This window comes from Carcharhinus amblyrhynchos, chromosome 7 (genome assembly GCF_965287045.1).
Source record: "Carcharhinus amblyrhynchos chromosome 7, sCarAmb.v2.hapA, whole genome shotgun sequence".
Lineage (NCBI taxonomy): Eukaryota > Metazoa > Chordata > Chondrichthyes > Carcharhiniformes > Carcharhinidae > Carcharhinus > Carcharhinus amblyrhynchos.
In genome coordinates this window covers 20,589,080-20,609,529 of record NC_137330.1, presented here as the reverse complement: position 1 = coordinate 20,609,529, position 20,450 = coordinate 20,589,080, and the positions used below count along the sequence as shown (strand labels likewise).

At 43.7% G+C, this 20,450-nt stretch overlaps 1 protein-coding gene across 1 annotated transcript in view; it reads right to left on the bottom strand.

Annotated features, from left to right (window-relative positions):
• Positions 1-20,090, bottom strand: part of hmgcll1 (3-hydroxymethyl-3-methylglutaryl-CoA lyase like 1) — a 121,291-nt gene extending 101,201 nt beyond the window's left edge. The window contains exons 1-3 of the mRNA XM_080193240.1: positions 19,992-20,090; positions 16,710-16,787; positions 8,707-8,814 (exon numbers count right to left, since the gene is read on the bottom strand). Coding sequence (XP_080049366.1) covers positions 8,707-8,814; positions 16,710-16,787; positions 19,992-20,090 — 285 coding nt within the window. The remainder of the gene's footprint in view (positions 1-8,706; positions 8,815-16,709; positions 16,788-19,991) is intronic.
• Between the last annotated feature and the right edge of the window lie 360 nt (positions 20,091-20,450).

Sequence of the window (20,450 nt, the reverse complement as noted above, 5' to 3'; positions counted from 1 at the left end):
GCCATGGTGGCCAGCTCTAGATCAATCAGTCCCAGATCCAGTCTGCACAGTGGGGATTAGAGAGGGAAAAATTGATAGATACATGTCATTGCTTGCAGCTACCCCAGCACCACCCCACAATCTCTCACTGGGTCCAGTACCCCCTCTTGTGGGGGCTGGCAACACAATCTGGGGTGCCATTCATCACCTGATTAGTCTGCCTGCCATTGCCATTGTGAAAAGTCTGACAACACCAGGTTTTAGTCCAACCTATTTATTTGATAATATACTCACAAGCTTTCGAGGGACACCCTCTTCATCAGGTGAATGGAGAGTTCTGGCCTCAGACAGAGCATATAAAGCACAGACAGTTTAGAATCTCTGTAAAAACTTGATGTCTGTGTCGATATGCGCAATCTTCTTGGAGATCCTCTCCACTTGGATCCGGCAGTTCTAAACTGTCTGTGCTTTATATGCTCTGTCTGAGGCCAGAACTCTCCATTCACCTGACGAAGAGGGTGTCCCTCGAAAGCTTGTGAGTATATTATCAAATAAATAGGTTGGACTAAAACCTGGTGTTGTCAGACTTTTTACTGTGTTTACGCCAGTCCAACGCCGGCATACCCACATCATTGCCATTGTGAACATGGCTAGTAAGGAAAGTGTGCGGGTGTGACCATTAAGCTCCCTTAAGCCATTGCCATGAGTGCAATTACAACATCCCCTTCCAGGCATGTGTTGCAGATCAAGGACGAGGGCAGGGAACGATTCCTAATTATTACAAGGTGGCTTCTCTTCCATTCACTGCAGAGTACATGCAGCATGAGTGTTTATGTTAACCTGAGCACTCCAGCTTGGACTGTATTGAAGACAGAGATGGATAGGTTCTTGATTGGTCAGGGGATCAAAGGCTATGCAGAAAAGGTGGGAGAATGGGGTTGAGGAACATGTCAGCTGTGATTGAATGGCAGAGCAGACTCAATGGGCTAAATGGCCTAATTCTGCTCCAATATCTTATGGTCTTAGCTGCTTGAACTGATTAGCCCTCAAGCAGCACTTCACTCCCACTCCCTTCCCACAACTCTCTAAAACCCCAGCACTCAGCCCATTCTCTCACCACATCCCACTACCAGGACAAAGGAACAACACAGTGGCTGCAGACACTCTGTTAAGTGTCCCACCCTACCCCACTCTCCAAGGCCAGGGCACTGAACCTGAACATCAGTCGGAAACTCGACATAGCAAGCAGCAAAACTCCAGGCCCTGCCTCCAACCTCCCCAGTACTCCAGGGGCTGCAACTCCATCAAAGTTACCTCTTACTACTGCTCAATGCTGCCACGCCAACTCCCAACATTTATATACCTGGTGTAAACACCTCGAGAGTGACATCACGCCAGAGAGGTGGGAGACATTAACAAGGGTGGGGATTGCTGTCTCGGATCCGCTAATCAGATGCTAAGATATGTAAAAGCATGCAAATGTCGGTTACGCTGATTTTTAGCATGGTTCCTTCGCCGCCAAAAACCTTGGGTTGGGAGATACAAAAGGGGTACAAACGGTCACACATATCCAACAAATCAGCTGACACAGGAATCTCCTGACTTGCGTTAGAAAATTAGAGCAGTGGGATGGGAGAAATGCTTCTTCTTTTCTCTGACACAGAGTTGTAACAGGGCCTGGATTCCGGGGAAGTGCCGGAAGATTGGAAAGCGGCTAATGTTACACCGTTGTTTAAGAAGGGTGCCAGGCAAAAGACAGGGAATTATAGGTCGGTTAGTTTAATGTCTGTTGTAGGTAAAATGTTAGAATCCGTCATCAAGGAGGGAATAGCGAGGCATCTTGAGGGGAATTGCTTGATAGTGCAGACGCAGCACGGTTTCGTTAAGGGGAAGTTGTGTCTGACGAATTTACTGGAGTTCTATGAGGATGTGTCTAGGGCGGTGGATAGAGGAGAGCCGGTGGATGTGGTCTTTCTTGATTTTCAGAAGGCGTTTGAAAAGGTACCACACAAGAGGTTATTGCAGAAGGTCAGGGGACATGGAGTTGGGGGTAGGGTGTTGGCGTGGATAGAGGACTGGTTGTCAAATAGGAGGCAGAGAGTGGGGGTCAATGGGTGCTATTCGGATTGGCGGTTGGTGACAAGTGGAGTGCCTCAGGGGTCGGTGCTGGGGCCTCAGCTATTTACCATTTATATAGATGATCTGGAGGAGGGAACCGAGTGTATGGTGTCGAAATTTGCTGATGACACCAAGATTGGTGGAACGGCAAATTGTGGAGAGTCTGCAGAAGGATCTAGATAGGCTGGGCGAATGGGCCAGGAAATGGCAAATGGAATTTAATGTTGGCAAGTGCGAGGTGGTCCACTTTGGTAGGAATAATGGTAGGAAGGATTATTACTTACGTGGAGAAAAACCGCAGCAGGCGACGGTGCAGAGGGACCTCGGGGTCCTTGTGCATGAGTCGCAAAAACCCAGCCTGCAGGTGCAGCAGGTGGTCAGGAAGGCTAATGGGATGCTGGCCTTCATAGCGAGGGGGATTGAATATAAAAGTAGGGAGGTCTTGCCGCGGCTATATAGGGCATTGGCGAGGCCGCAGCTGGAGTACTGTGTGCAGTTTTGGGCGCCGTACTTACACAAGGATATTTTGGCCTTGGAGGGAGTGCACAGGAGGTTTACTAGGCTGATGCCGGAGTTGAGGGGGTTGAGCTATGAGGAGAGGCTGAATAAACTAGGCTTGTACTCGTTAGAGTTTAGAAGAATGAGGGGAGATCTCATTGAGACGTATAAGATGATGAATGGGATGGATAGGATAGAGGTGGAGAGACTCTTCCCGCTCAGAAAGGACAGTAGGACTAGGGGGCACAGCCTCAAGATAAAGTGGGGGAGGTTTAGAACGGAGTTGAGGAAGAACTTCTTCACTCAAAGGGTGGTGAATCTCTGGAATTCTCTGCCTGTTGAAGTGGTGGAGGCTGCCTCGCTAAATATTTTTAAGACGCGGGTTGATGGGTTTTTGATAAGAGAGGGGATTAAGGGTTATGGGGAGAGGGCGGGAAAGTGGAACTGAGCCACGACAGATCAGCCATGATCTTATTGAATGGCGGGGCAGGCTCGAAGGGCCAGATGGCCTACTCCTGCTCCTATTTCTTATGTTCTTATGTTCTGTGTATTCAATTCTGGGCACCACACTTTAGGAAGGATATAAAGGCTTAAGAGAGGGTGTGAGGAAGATTTACAAGACTACTTTCAGCAATTAAATACTTCAGTTACATGGACAGGGACAGCTGGGCTTGTTCTTCTGGGAGAAAATAAATTTAAGAGCTGATTTCTTTTTTTGGGGGTGTTCAAAATCACGAGTAGTTAGAATGCAGGATTTTTAAAATGGCAAAGTTTTCCAGTCAGCCACTTGAAGAATCGGCCGAGAACACACCACCACTTATCATGGCCGCCCCACAGCCACTGAAATTGGCTGGAGGTGGAACTTCCAGGTCACATTCAGGAGCAGGTCCCACCTCAGACAGCTAATTGGTTGGCAGCTCTGTAGTCCCAGCAATGCCAGATGCTGCAGTGGACTGGATTGGAAACTAGGACCCGGTAGGTATGGGCACCTCAGAAAGGGGAGGGGACGTGAGGCCCAGTGATTAGGCAGAGGGGGGGGGTAGGGGAAAAAACAGGCAGTATGGTGGTGGAATGTTTACAGAGATGGTGAGTGCAGAGGGTGGGGAGTGAGCACCCATTCGGTTTGCAGGTAGATGAGAGCCTTTTAAATATGGCCCTGGCAATTGCCTTTCTCATGGTGTTAACTAGTGAGATAATTAAAACTTTAACATTCTGTCGTTACTCTAACATCTTTATTGTTGAAGGTTGTTATTGTTAAACATATGAGAAATGTTCACATGCTACATGTGAACCACAAAATAAAACATCTTAGAATAAGAGAACACAGACAATGCAATGAATCTTTATTATTTGTTGCAGGGTGGTCATTTCTGCTCAACTGTTTGGGTCCAAACTATTATTTTGGACAAGGATGGTCATTGACAATATAAGTGATACCACAGAATATTAGCTCAGTATTAATGGTGAACAAAAAAATTTCAGGCAATCAGAATTAGTTAATAGCACAGCTAATTTAATTATTTTTGATATATGGCCCAGAACTGGAATTAATGTTCACCATGCACTCGAAGTTTGTGGTGTGACTATATTTATGTATACTATCTACTAAACCAGAAGTGCTGCAAAATTAAATACCATATTTAAGACCCTCCAATGAAAACATTCAGTCAATCTTAAAGCACACAAGTGGTTGGGATCTGGAATGCACTGCTTGAATGTGTGGTGGAGGCAGGGTCAATTGTAACTTCCAAAAGGGAACTGGATCATTACATGAAAAAGAAAAATTTGCTGGGGCTATAGGGAGAAGCCAGAGGAGTTGCACTGGATGAACTGCTCCTCCAGAAGGCTAGCACAAATACAATGGGCTGAACGGTCTCTTTCTGTGCTTTAACCATTCCGTGACTCTATGAAGTGATGCAATGTTATTGAATTATCATCATTCAAGGGACTAGTTTTGAATCTGCAGCACAGTTTCCCAAACTAATTTATTTTTTATTGTTAGTCAATCTGTAATGGCACCCACAAGAGAGGGTAATTTTGACTTGGTGTCATGGTATAAAATGTGTGATGGCACGTCAGTAGTGATATTGTCATTTTTCCTGACTGATATCTCCATTCGGCTGCCCATTTATTACCCACCTTTTTATGCAATCGTCACTTGAGTCACAATTTGAGGCTCAGGGGTTGAATGGACTATCTCTCACTGACTTAAATTAATCAGCATTTGGAAATCATTGGGATGGTGTTGGGGGGATGTGGCAGGAGGGGGCACATAGTCACTTGGTGCAAGTATGGGAGCGGCTGTGTTTTTGCAAGCTCTGGCACTATTTATCTTTTAACCTTTTTATCCTGATTCATAATCTATTGTTATCCAATGTGTATAATCTGTGCTGTGATCCTGGAAGATCCTGGCCAAACTCTGGTGAAGGGAAGCTGAGTTAAGTCAAGTAATTGCTTGTTTGATCAGGGTGGAACTCTTCGCAATGGCGGTTTTGCTGGTGAGCAGGCCTACATTTCGGTGATGCTGTTGACCCAGAGATGATGGCTGGCATTATGAGTGAAGATGTGGATGACAGTCTTGGCTCCCGATACAGAGAATGGATGAAGCAGAAAAGAGAATCTTGTCAATGTAGAAGGCAGCTTCCTCAGTGAAGGCAGTTTTGGAAATTCTGCTGCATGGTGTGGCGTACATCATGGCTGACTCGGGGAGATGGGGCTGGAAGAGTGCATGGTCTCCCAAGGGGTGCTGGGGATGAATTCTCAGCTGAATTGGAGATCTGGTTGCCATGTTTTCACAATCTTGATTTGAGAGCTGTGTCTCGAGTTCACTGAAGCACACTGGGCCCAATTTACCCGAAAGAACCCCCCCAGCCCCCACTGGGCCCAATTTTACCATCAATCTGTGCCCTTTTTCAGGCACAAAAACTTGGTAAAGTCAGACATGAGGCGAGTAGCACAATCTGCGCCTGCCTCTGGGCTGGTTCCCCCTTTACTAAGGCCCGAATATGGCCACGATCAGGACTACATCCAATTGCATGCATTTAAATTGACTTAATGGGCTGCACACCCACCTTACCGGCACTTCCCCCATTACCACCATGTTTGCTCATCCAGACTTGGCATGAAACGGACATGCTCTACAAAAGTCCGATTCAGGCGCTCCAGCTAGTGAGGAGGTAAGGGCCGAGTGTGCAACGGTTCTCTGCTTGAGATCGGTGGGGCGGAAGAGGGGAAGGTCTGCTGCCACTCTGCATGTGATCAGTGAGCAGGATGTGGGGGCGGGGGAGCAGTCTGTTGTCACTCTGCCTGAGATTGGTGGGGGGGAGCCCACAATCAGTCTGGGTGACAGAGGGGGTGGAGGGGAATAAGGGGGTCAGTAATGTTGGGGGGGGTGGGGGCATGATCCAACCAGGGAGGGATATGGCAGGGGAGCCGCATTCTATCATTCTTTTCTCTGTGCATGCGCAGTTGGAGGTGACGATTGGAACTGCAGGATTTCGGATGTGTTAAGCCCTGTCCACAGGCTTCTGCAGCGCGATTCGGAACTGCTGATATTTTTTCAGGCAAAGTGCACATGGGGGCGCCTGAGAACGAGTCTAAAAATTGGATCTGAAACACTCCCAGTTTCAAGCCCACCCAGCACTTAGAATTAAAATGGTAAAATAGGGCCTATTGTATCTGGTCTTTAATTCTTGGAGTCATTGAAGACACCAGAGTTTGATGTCTTCACACCAGTTTTGTGTTGTTTTGTCCTTGGCGCTTGTCAAGAAGGGATGGGGCGGGCAGACGGGTTGGGTCTTTGCCACCCGCTAAAGTCTAGGCTTTTCTTTGCTGGAGGTGCAGAGACTTTATAAAATCATAGAATCCTTACGGTGCAGAAGGAGGCCATTCAGCCCATCGAGCCTAAACCCAGGTTCTGTAATCCCATGTATTTACTCTGCTAATTTCCCTGACATTAAGTGGCAATTTCGCATGGCCAATCAACCTAACCAGCACATCTTTGGAGTTTGGGAGAAAATCACAGCACCTGGAGAAACTTTCCAGACACAGGGAGAATGTGAAAATTCCAAACTTCACTGTTGCTCGCCAACCTTGTCATGGCTTTGGCCTTTTCAAGCCATGTGGATGACTGCATTATCCTGCAACTTCTCATTAATGCTGAATTTTGTTCCTTTGAGATTATAATCCTGCTTTTGTGATACTGTTTTTTATCCTGACATGGGTGTCTATATTACAGCACAGAGGCATTTGTAGCCTGGTATCCTGTTATACTGTGAAAATCAGAATGCTCTATTTTGTCTTTTTTGATGTCCACCTGTGGGCTTGTCCACCTGTGGGCTTTGGTGGTGAAACCATGGAAGGCATAGTTTAATTGTTTGAGGGTCTCTTTTCCAGTGGGGAGTTGGTTGTGTGACATGAGGGTTGTGCAGTATTTGTTTATGGTTTTTTTCCTTTGATGTGCAGTGATCCTTGTATTTACACTCCCTTGCACAGGGACTACAACTTTTAGTGTCCTTCACTTTATTTTTAGTTGAGTAGTGCCACACAGGATGGTGGGTGGGTGGTTTGGTGTAAAGATGGTTGGTATGGCCTTAAGTCTTTGTTGTGGGTGAGGAAAATCCTCCTTAGAACTACTGGGGTCGTGTTTTCCTTTTTGTCTTTTTGTTGACTTGGGATTTGCTTGTTTTGAGAAAGTACAGATAGGTCTAGTATCCTGGAGAAGACTGAGCCTTTTTGTTGCCGTTGGCATCTCTGATGTTGTTGGACTGCGGGAATTATGTTCTATTGCATGTCCGGGTGTGTCTGATTTATCCTTGGATATCTAGCCTCATTAGAGTGATCTTTTATTTTGGTCAGGCTGCACAGGTAGTGGCAATGATTATTTAGCTATTGGAATGGATGGTGGGCACATTAGAAAAACCTTAACAGCAAATAATGAGGGGGAAATGGGTTGAATCTTATTAATAGTAGGGCTAATTGGCACTTTTGGGGTATCTAGAGAAAGGGGTGGTTTGGTTTGTTCAATGTATAGGACTGATGTGAGTATTCTTGGCTTGTTCGCCATTATTTTAGGTGTCATTGAGCAGGTTGGGGTTGTAATAGCAATAGTGGGTTTCTCTATCTTTTTAGGAGGAGGAGGGTCATATCTCTCCCTGAGATACCCTGTTGCGCGATGTCTTGTTGATTCTTCTCCTTGTTAGTAAAGTTTCCAGGAAGGTAATGGTTTAAGTTTTCCAGTGATAGGATGCCTCTGATATAGCTGGAGATAAGTGGGGTTTGTAGACTTAAGTGCAAGGAATTATAAGGAATTACAACCATCATTTGTAAGTTTGTAGCCAAGGCAAGGTGTACGAATCCTTGCCTTATTAGTTCCTGTACTTGAGTGTACACTGACATGCCACATCCCATACTAATTGTGGTATCCTGAAGTTCCCCTTTTTCTGGGTTATCTTTTCATTGCTGGGAGGTTTTGAGATGTTGAGTTAGTTCCCAGTTTACCCCAGAAGGGATCCTGTATATTGTGTAGCTCTGTTTCTATTATCCTATGGAGGAAGGTGTACACTATGGGACCCTGTGCTCATGATTGTATCTTGTGATCTTGAGATACCCCATTCATCCTTGTAATCTTTCTGTATCTCTGAGGAGACGCTGATTATAATGATTGCAATGATTGATAATTGGAATCATTTATATGAATATTCATTGGTCTTATCTGCATGTTTATGTAAAATAATGGTCACTCAACTCTACTAGATTTTGGGGATTTGTTGCATTTTGTGGCAAATGTAAAAATCGAGAACTTCCAATAAAAACATTCTAAAATAACTCATTGGGGTCGAGTGGTTTAGACACGCCTGTGCAGTGTGCCTGGTAGACTAGGCAGGAGGCTATGTAGAGAGAAGGGCCTCATTTATAGTTAGCTGGCAGATGTATATACATTGAATTTTAATGTTAATTTTTAAAATCATATTCTTTTGACCATTGCCAGTCTCAGTTTCAAAGTGACAAAATCATTTATAACTCTTAATTCTTCTCCTAACTGCAAAAATCCAGCCTCTCATGTAAACCACAGACCAATTATTACATAATCAAGTTAATGTTTCTACGTACCTGGGGCACCCATTTTGGAGATACAAAACTGGTGGCTTCAATGACAGATAAGCCCGTTTCCGACAGCAGGTTGATCAACTTAATTTTTACTTCCGTTGGTACAATCACCTGAAAATTTCATCCAAATATGGTAAAATACCAATCTTCTTGAAATGTTAATTAACTATGGTGCAACAAATGGTAGATGCTGTTCTTGACAAATGTATCAGTGAAACACCAAAAAGAGACTAAGTGCTTTCCAAACAGAAATATTGATAAAGAGGACACTACTCTTTGACACCCAGTATCTTGCCCATAATACAATGATATATTAGAAAATTACACCTGTACTGTTTTAGGTTTTTCCAACCTAACAGAACTGCTGTTTGTAAAAGGACGGTGTCATGAAGATACTTAATCATTTGGGCATGATGTGCCCTCAGCACCACATTTGATCAGTCTGAGACATAAAAATTTAAGGATCAACACTGGATATGAATGGCTGATAGAGTCATAGAGGTTTATAGCATGAAAACAGGACCCAGCTTGTCCTTGCCGCCCAGTTTTTACCATTAAGCCAGTCCCAATTGCCTGCATTTGGCCCATATTCCTCAATACCAACCCTACCCATGTAACTGTCTAAATGCCTTTTAAAAGACAAAATTGTGCTACTACCTCTGACAACTCATTCCAGACACTCTCAACCCTCTGTGTGAAAAAGTTGCCCCTCCTGGAGCCTTTTGTATCTCTCTCCTTACCTTAAACCCATGCTCTCTAGTTTTAGACCCCCCTACCACTGGGAAAAGATGTTGACTATTTTCTCTACACCCATCATTATTTTATAGATCGCTACAAGTTCTTCTAAGTCTCTTACCTCCAGAGAAAAAAGTCCCAATCTATCCAGCCTTTCCTTATTAACTGAAAACATCAAGTCCTGGTAGCATCCTAGCAAATCTTTTCTAGTTTAATATCCCTTCTATAATAGCGTGACCAGAACTGTGTACAGTATTCCAAGTGCGGCCTTATCAATGTCTTGTATAACTGCAACAAGACGTCCACACTCCAGTATTCTGACCAACGAAACCAAGTGTACCGAATGCCTTCTTCACAATTCTGTTCAACTATGATTCCACTTGCAAGGAGCTATGAACCTGTAGCCCGACTTCTCTTTGTTCTGTAACTCTCCCCAACACCCATCAACTAAGTAAGTCCTGCCCTGGTTTGGTCTACCAAAATACATCACCTCGCATTTATTTAAATTAAACTCCATCAGTCATTCATCAGCCCACTGGCAAAGTTGATCAAGATCCTGTTGCAATCCTAGGTAAACTTTCATAGAACATAGAACACTACAGCACAAACAGGCCCCTCGGCCCACAAGTTGCACCGATCATATCCGTACCTACCAAGCCATAGAACTATCTGTAACTCCCAATCCTATTAAATCCCATGTACTCATCCAGAAGTCTTTTAAAAGACCCCAGCGAGTTCGCCTCTACCACCACCAATGGCAGCCGATTCCACTCACTCACCACCCTCTGAGTGAAAAACTTACCCCTCAAATCTCCTCTGTACCTACTCCCCAGCACCTTAAACCTGTGTCCTCTCTTTGCGACCATTTCAGCCCTGGGAAATAGCCTCCGAGAATCCACCCTATCTATTCTTCTTAACATTTTATAAACCTCTATCAGGTCGCCTCTCAACTTACATCTCTCCAGGGAGAAGAGACCTAGCTCCCTCAACCTATCTTCATAAGGCATGCCTCCCAATCCAGGCAACATCCTTGTAAATCTCCTCTGCACCCTCTCAATAGCTTCCACATCTTTCCTGTAGTGAGGCGACCAGAACTGCGCACAGTACTCCAAGTGGGGTCTGACAAGGGTTTTATAAAGTTGCAGCATTACCTCCCGATTCCTAAACTCAATCCCTCGATTAATGAAGGCCAGTACACCATACGCCTTCTTGACCACATCCTCCACCTGCGAGGCCGATTTAAGAGTCCTGTGGACACGGACCCCAAGATCCTTCTGCTCCTCAACACTACTAAGACTCCTATCCTTGATATTGTACTCCTTCATCCCATTGGTCCTGCCAAAATGACACATTTATCCACGTTGAAGTCCATCTGCCACTTCTCCGCCCAGTCTTGCATCCTATCTATGTCACGCTGCAACTTCTGACATCCCTCCAGACTATCCACAACACCACCAACCTTCGTATCGTCGGCAAACTTACTAACCCATCCCTCCACTTCCTCATCCAGGTCATTTATGAAAATGACATACAGCAAGGGTCCTAGAACAGATCCCTGGGGCACTCCACTAACAACCGACCTCCATGCAGAAAAAGACCTATCCACAACCACTCTCTGCCTTCTGCAGGCAAGCCAGTTCTGGATCCACAAGACCAAAGCCCCTTGGATCCCATGCCCTCTCACCTTCTCAAGAAGTTTCTTCGCTATCCACTATGCCATCAATCTTGGTGTCATCTGCAAACTTACAAACCAGGCCTCCTAAATTCCCATCCAAATCATTAATATAAATGACAAATAACAGTGGACCCAGCATCAATTCCTGAGGCATACCACTGGTCATAGGCCTCCAGTTTGAAAATCAACCCTCTATAACCATCCTCTGTCTTCTGTCATCAAGCCAATTGGCTACTTCACCCTGGATCCTGTGAGATTTAACCTTATGTAACAATCTACCATGAAGTATCTTGTCAAAGGTCTTGTTAAAATCAATGTAGACAATGTTGACTGCAATGCCTTCATCTACCTTCTTAGTTACCCCTTCAACAAACTCAATCAAATTTGTGAGACATGATGTTCCACTCATAAAGCCATGCTGACTGTCCCTAATCAGTCCTTGTTCCTCTAAATGCCTGTAGATCGTGTCTCTCAGAATACTTTCTAACAACGGGGCGACACGGTAGCACAGTGGTTAGCACTGCTGCTTTACAGCTTCAGGGTCCTGGGTTCAATTCCCAGCTCGGGTCACTGTCTGTGTGGAGTTTGCATGTTCTCCTCGTGTCTGCGTGGGTTTCCTCCAGGTACTCTGGTTTCCTCCCACAGTCCAAAGATATGCGGGTTAGGTTGATTGGCCATGCTAAGAAATTGCCCCTTGGTGTCCAGGAATGTGTAGATTTGAAGGATTAGTGGGTGTAATATGTAGGGATATGGAGATAGGGCCTGAGTGGGATTGTGTTCAGTGCAGACTCGATGGGCTGAAGGGCCTCTTTCTGCACTGTATGGTTCTATGATTCTAACTTACCCACTACAGGTGTTAGGCTCACCAGCCTGTAGTTCCCAGCTTTTCCATACAACCCTTTTTAAACAAAGGCACAACATTAACCATCCTCCAATCTTCAAGGAGACATTTCTGAGATATCACCTCACTTGTGGCTGTCAGTGATTTAAATATCTCTGCTGGGGAACCTGCAATGTCCTGGAATACACTTCATCAGGTCTCGGGGATTTATCTACCTTCATGGGCTTTAAGTCTTCCAGCACCACCTTCTCTGTAATATGTAAACTCAAGATAATCACTATTTATTTCCCCAAGTTCTCTAACATACATGCTTTAATCAAAGTAAATACTGATGAAAAATATTCATTTAGAATCTCACCATCTCTTCTGGATCCACACATAGCTGACCTTGTTGCTTCTTAAGAGATCCTAAACTTTCCCTAGTTACTCTTTTGCCCTTTATGCATTTCTGGAAGACCTTTGGATTCTCCTTTGCCTTATCTGTCAAAGTAGTCTCATGTCTCCTTTTTGCCCTTCTGATTTCTCTCTCAACTCCACTCTGACACCGTCTCTATACACTTCCATCTGCCGATACATGTCATATGCCGCTGCCTTCTTTTTTGCCCAGGGCCTCAATACCCCAAGTCATCCAGAGTTCCCTACTTCTAACCTTGCTCTTTAAGAACATAAGAACATAAGAAATAGGAGCAGGAGTAGGCCATCTGGCCCTTCGAGCCTGCCCCGCCATTCAATAAGATCATGGCTGATCTGTCGTGGCTCAGTTCCACTTTCCGGCCCTCTCCCCATAACCCTAAATCCCCTCTCTTACAAAAACCCATCAACCCGCTTCTTGAAAATATTTAGCGAGGCAGCCTCCACCACTTCGACGGGTAGAGAATTCCAGAGATTCACCACCCTTTGAGTGAAGAAGTTCCTCCTCAACTCTGTTCTAAAATGCCCCCCCTTTATCTTGAGGCTGTGCCCCCTAGTCCTACTGTCTTTTTTGAGCGGGAAGAGTCTCTCCACCTCTATCCTATCCATCCCATTCATCATCTTATACGTCTCAATGAGATCTCCCCTCATTCTTCTAAACTCTAACGAGTACAAGCCTAGTTTATTCAGCCTCTCCTCATAGCTCAACCCCCTCAACTCCGGTATCAGCCTAGTAAACCTCCTCTGCACTCCCTCCAAGGCCAAAATATCTTTGCGCAGGTGCGGCGCCCAAAACTGCACACAGTACTCCAGCTGCGGCCTCACCAATGCCCTATACAGCTGCAGCAAGACCTCCCTACTTTTATATTCAATCCCCCTCGCTATGAAGGCCAGCATCCCATTCGCCTTCCTGACCACCTGCTGCACCTGCAAGCTGGGTTTTTGCGACTCATGCACAAGGACCCCGAGGTCCCTCTGCACCATCCCTAAAGGAATGTGCTTCTCCTGAACCCTGGTTAACCCAATTTTGAAAGCCTTACCAGAAGTCCCTTTGCCTGCTAACAGACTCCTCAATCAACTTTTGAAAGTTCCTGTCTAATACTGCCAAAATTGCCCTTTTCCAATTTAGATTTTTAACTTTGGTCCAGATCTATCATTCTCCATAGTTATCTCAAAACTAACGGAATTATAGTCAACGGGTCCTAAAGTGATCCTTCATTAACACTTCTGTCACCTGCCCTTCCTTATTTCCCAAGAGGAGGTCAAGTTTTGCCCCTCTCAGTCAGGCCATTCACACACCAAAATGAGAAATTCCTCCTGAATATACTCAACATATTTCTCTCATTCCAAGCTCCTAATGCTATGGTTGTCCTAGTCAATGTTGGGAAAGTTGAAGTCCCCTACTATTACCGCCCTATTTTTCTTGGAGCTATCTGTAACCTCCTTACATATTTGTACCTCAATTTCCCGCTGACTATTTGGGGGCCTATAGTACAATCCTATCAAAGTGATCTGCCCCTTCTTATTTCTCATTTCTACCCATATAGACTCAGTGCACGTACCCCCAGAAATATCTCCTCTCAGTACTGCCATGATATTCTCCCAAATTAAAGATGCAATTTCCCCTCCTCTCTTATCCCCTGTTCTATCTTTCCTATAGCATCTGCGCCCTGGAACATTGCATTGCTAGTCCTGTCCTTCCCTTAGCCATGTTTCAATGATTGCTATAATATCCCAGTCCCATGTACTTATCCATGCCCTGAGTTCATCTGTCTTACCCATCAGGGTCTTGCATTGTTCTAAACTGCATTTATTTCAAAGAACAAAGAAAATTACAGCACAGGAACAGGCCCTTTGGCCCTCCAAGCCTGCAGCAACCATGCTGCCCAACTGAACTAAAACCCCTACCCTTCTGGGGACCATATCCCTCTATTCCCATCCTATTCATGTATTTGTCAAGATGCCCTTTAAAAATCACTACCATATTTGCTTTCACTACCTTCCCCAGCGACGAGTTCCAGGCACCCACTACTCTCTGTGTAAGAAATCTGCCTCATGCATCTCCTTTAAACTTTGCCCCTTGCAGCTCAAACCTGTGCCCCCTGGTAACTGACTCTACCACCCCGGGAAAAAACTTCTGACTATCCACTCTGTCCATGCCTCTCATAATCTTGTAGATTTCTATCAGATCGCCTCTCAACCTCCATTGTTCCGGTGAGAACCAACCAAGTTTCTCCAACATCTCCTCATACCTAATGTCCTCCATACCAGGTAAAATCCTGGTCAATCTTTTCTGTGCCCTCTCCAAAGCCTCCACATCCTTCTGGTAGCATGGTGACCAGAATTGAACACTATGTTCCACTATATTCCAAAGAAGGTTCTATAAAGCTGCAACATGACTTGCCCATTTTTAAACTCAATGCCCCAGCTGATGAAGGCAAGCATGCCATGTGCCTTCTTGACTACATTCTCCACCTGCAATGCCACTTTCAGTGTAAACCCAGATCCCTTTTGCCTATCAATACTCTTAAGGGCTCTGCCATTTACTGTATATTTCCTATCTATATTAGACCTTCCAAAATGCATTACCTCACGTTTGTCCAGATTAAACTCCATCCCTCCGCTCAAGTCTCCAACCAATCTATGTCCTGATGTATCCTCCGATGGTCCTCATCGCTATCCGCAAATCCACCAACCTTTGTGTCGTCCGCAAACTTACTAATCAAACCAGTTAAATTTTCCTCCAAATCATTTATATATATTACAAACAACAAAGGTACCAGCACTGATCACTGAGGAATGCCACTTGTCACAGCCCTCTGTTCAGAAACGCACCCTTCCACTGCTACCTTCTGTCTTCTTTGACCTAGCCAGTTTTGTATCCACCTTGCCAGCTCACCTCTGATCCCTTGTGACTTCACCTTCTGCACGAGTCTGCCATGAGGGACCTTGTCAAAGGCCTTACTGAAGTCCATGTAGACAACATCCACTGCCCTACCCTCATCAATCATCTTTGTCACTTCCTCAAAAAACTTGATCAAGATGGTGAGACATGACCTCCCCTTCACAAAACCATGTTGCCTCTCAGTAATATGTCCACTTATTTCCAAGTGGGAATAAATCCTTCTGAAAGAATCCTCTCCAATAATTTCCTTACCACTGATGTAAGATTCACTGGCCTGTTATTACCTGGATTATTCTTGCTACCCTTCTTAAACAAAGATTCTTTAATCTAAACTTCCCTTGTTCTCTGCTCTGCTTTTGCCTGACCTGTCTAATACTAAATCACTGACACTGCTTTTAATATTTAACATGCTGTCTCTAACTTCCATGCTGTTCTCAACCTCCTCTTTATCTCCCTACTGCTTTGGGTCCCACCCTGCTGCCAAACTAGTTTAAACTCTCCCGAGTGCCTCTAGCAAATCTCCCTGCCAGGATATTCATCCCCTCCAGTTCAGGTTTAACCAGGGCCTCTTGAACAGGTCACACCTACCTCAGAAGAGATCCAAGTAATCCACAAATCTAAGTTCCTGCTTCCTGCACAAGTTCTCAAGCCACACATTTATTTGTCTATTCTTCCTATTCCTACTCTCGCTAGCATGTGGCACCAGCAGTAATTGTAATTACTAACCTCGCCTTCTGCCTAACTCTCTACATTCATACTTCAGGACCTCATCCCTATGTCATTGGTATCAATGTGTACAACAACTTCTGGCTGTTCACCTGCACCTTTATGAATGTCCTGTAACTGCTCAGAGATGTCCTTGATCTAATGTACTTATGCATTCAGTCATCAAGATGATGTGAGAAAACACATGGTGTTAGGTAAAGTGGGCATTGCATATTTGATATTTGGGAGCATTCCACCTCATTCATCACCAAATGCACAACTACAAAATACAAAAATCTGCTCTAAAGTCTTTATTTCCCCTGTCTCACAGAATCTTTTGGACATGTACAACTAGGAGATAGCTAATCAGCTAGACTCAAATCCCTGTTAATCAATAAGCATCTAAATAAAAGTTAAAAGGTAGAATGGAACATAGGCACAGGAGAAGGCCATTCAGCTCCTTGAGCCTGTTCCACCAATCAATTAAATCGAGGCTGATTTGTACCTCCCCTCCATCTATCCGTGTTGGTTCCATAATCCTTAACTGCCACTGCCCAATACAAAACTGTCAATTTCAGTTTTGAACGCTGTTCAACATAAAAGGTATGTTGAACATAATTTAGAAAATTACTTATGACAAAATATAATTATTTTCTTGGTTTAGAGTCACAAAGTAAGCTAATTACACTCAGGCTGACTGTATTCAATATTATTTTTTGCCAAAGTAAACATACCTTCTCATTCTGTAGACCATCCCTAGGTCCAACTTCAACTATCTTTACAAATTCAGGGAGGGCTGGTGTAACATTTTTCTGGAAGTAAAAAAAAGTAAAAGCTGAAGCAAAGTTTAAATTCCACCAGGCAAGTTTCTGCTATTTTCTGGGATTCAATATATTTGCAAAGCTTTGGGACCAATATTCCTCACGTGTCAGCCATGGTTCTGTTGGTAGCACTGATTACTCTCTCACACAAGGCTGTGGGTTCAAGTCCCATTCCAGAACTTGAGCACATTCCATTGCAGTAGTGAGGGAGTGCAGCACTGTCAGATGTACCTTCATTCAGATAAGATTCCCCTGAACAGATATTAATTTGTAGAAGAGGGTAATTATCCTTGGTGTTTTGGTAATATTTATCCCTCAATCAACATCAATCACAAAAAACTGCTTATTTGGTCAAAATCACATTGCTCTTGAATTTACTAGGAACAAACAGTTGTGTTATTTATGTTACAACAGTGACTATGTTTCAAAAGTATTTCCTTGACTATAAAGTACTTTGAGATGTTCAGTGGCTGTGAAAGATGCTATCTAAATCTTTCTTTCATCTAATCCCCGTGGCATGACATTGTTTCAGTGAAAGAGGAAAGCCTTCCTTACAGTCTCCAGGTGGAAGATAATATATCATAAGGAAGGATTTGTGATGTTGATTCTTAAGTGACCCAGACGGAAAAAAATATATTATGAGAAAACTGCAAATCTTGTAAAAATATACAATAGTTGGATACGTTTGTTTCCACCTTGCAAAGAGACCCCAAGCATCCCTTGGAATATAAGTCACATTACGCTAGTGTTTCAATGACACACAACATTTAACATGAACATTCAGGGGATATTTTCATAATGGGACTTCCAGGTTGAAATCATTGCCGCAGATTTCAAATCTCCAAAGGGTCAAATCCAACCTGGCAGGGCAATCATAATTCTGTGCTGGAGTGGAGAGTTCCCATTGCAGGAAGCTGAAGAATATGAAATCAAAAGGGGGTCCAATCATGTCTTCTACTCAATTATTTCAATCAGGACAGAATATCAAAATGTGGCATCTGAGTATTTTGTGTTCCATACTACTTTACCAAAGAAATTCAGTACGGAATTGGAAAGGCAGCAGAAAGATGAACAAATATTAACATGGGGTTCCATATGAACACATGAAAATAAATAGTGATATTCACAACAAAAGATTAAAATTTTTAAAACAAATGTGTCTTGATGGGATCATCCCAGTACACAGACTTGAGAGGGCTCAATCCTTTCCCACAACAAACTATCAATGAGTTCAATAAAATACTTTCGTGCTAGGGAGACATGGTTTGGTTCTACACGGTGCTTCCCGATACAAAGGCTGTGTAACATTTAGATCTTTCACTACACTACCTAACATGGAAATAGAACTGATAGAGGTTTATAAAATGTTGAGAGGAATAGATAGGGTGGATTCTCAGAGGCTATTTCCCCGGGTTGAAATGGTCGCTACGAGAGGACACAGATTTAAGGTGCGGGGAGGCAAGTACAGAAGTGATGTTGGGGTAAGCTTTTCACTCAGAGGGTGGTGAGTGAATGGAATCGGCTGCCGTCAGTGGTGGTGGAGGTGAACTCGCTGGGGTCTTTTAAAAGACTTCTGGATGAGTATATGGGGTTTTATGGGATTGGGGGTTATAGATAGGTCTATGGATTGGTAGGTATTGATGTGATCGGCGCAACTTGTGGGCCGAAGGGCCTGTTTGTGCTGTAGTGTTCTATGTTCTATGTTCTAACTACACAGGCTGCAGAAGTTCCCTGTTATCTCATTGGGAGGCTAAGAATGCCTCCAATCAAATCCTTCCAGCCTGTGCTTCTTATCACTCTAACACTTGTTTATTAATCCTATGAAGGTTATTAAGTTTTATGATTTGTCGTTGGTAGTTCAGTTCCTACAGCACCAAAGCCATCATGACTATGTGTTGGCTATATTTACCATCATGCCAAGAAAGAGCTCTAGTAACCACACTTGTCTACTTTTAATGCTGTTAATGCTCATAACTACATTTGCCTTCTTCCAAGCTGCTAATACTTATCTCAGAATCAATCTTAATATCAAATTAATTCAATTACCCCACTTCATTCTTCAATAGTGAGGATTAGCAAAAAAAAACTTGTATTTCAAAATAGATCATTCACTTATATATTAAATTCCTTCAGCTCACTTTGTTCCTGTGGAAATAGTAGCATTATTGATTATAACAATACTATCCCATCATTTGAACAATTGCTATTGGTATGAATGTTCAGTTCATTACGTTGTCATTTATCAGCTTTTTAACCATGTAGTTATTACTATGAGGAATTGGGGGATGGGGGCAGGGGTTGGCCATAGAGGTTCTGTCATTGTACAATAAGCAATGTGGCACATAAACTAATTGATCAGTTATAGTTGACCAAACAGGCTAGACTATGCTGACCATAATCTCAAAGGGTGTGAACGTAGCCCAGTCCATCACGCAAACCAGCCTCCCATTCAATGACGCCGTTCTACACTTCACGCTGCCTTGGAAAGCAGCCAGCGTAATAAAGGACCCCACACACCCTGGATATACTCTCTCCTACCTTCTTCTGTGGGGAAAAAGTTACAAAAGTCAGAGTTCACCAACTGACTCAAGGACAGCTTCCTCCCTGCTGCCACCAGATTTTTGAATGGTCCTATCATATATTAAGAAGATCTTTCTCTTCACCCTATCTGCAACTGCAACACTGTATTCTGCACCCTATCCTTTTCTTCTCCCCTATAAATGGTATGTTTTGTCTGTATAGCACACAAGAAACAATACTTTTAACTGTATCGCAATACATGTGACAATAATAAATCAATTCAATTCAAATATTTTCCATTCTTTCTTCCAGTTGTTGTAATTAATCTCATCAATTCGAATGATTTACTTACCCAAATAAAAATGTTTCACCCAAGTGGCAGCCTGATTTAAAAATAATGTCTCCAACCGATCTCTGTATTTTGATTTGTTATAGAGATAAAAGTACCCCAATCCGTCTCCCCAAACATAGACACACACACACACACACACACTTCATATTTTGAGGATTATTTCCGTGGCTCAATAATTAAGTTATCTTTTTGAGCTGCTATTTACGAATTATTGGCATGCAATTACGCTGGTTACATTAAGAGTTAATAAATACATCAGAAGATTTAACTGGACCGATAGATCAGCTACCATTAGGTAGCAATGCGTGACTGGAGCATCTTACCTGTAGTTCTAAAGGGAAAAAGGTGTCCCCAGAGGACAGCCAGTCCATGTTTAACCTGCTGCTCAGGCATTCTTTGATGGTCGAGGGAACGGTCCCCATTGACGTGGCTCCCCCGCCTCCACACACACACCGGCCGAGTCACACAGCCCCGACCCCTTTTTTAATACAATCGCCGACTAAATGACTCCAAAGAAGGCAATGAAAAACAAAATAGAATTGATTACTTAAAAAAAAAGACGGCAATGAATAATGTGATGCTAATGTACTTATAGTAGATCAGTATCCAATCACCCTGCCTTCTGCTCTCCAAATACAGATGCTGCACAACACTGCATCAGGAGTACGCCCACTCTGTGCGCATGTAACTGGAAAATTTATCTGGACGTGGACACTAACACATACACATCAGTAATGGAAAATACCCACCGGCTTCCACACAAAGGATGGCATTTTGCAGTG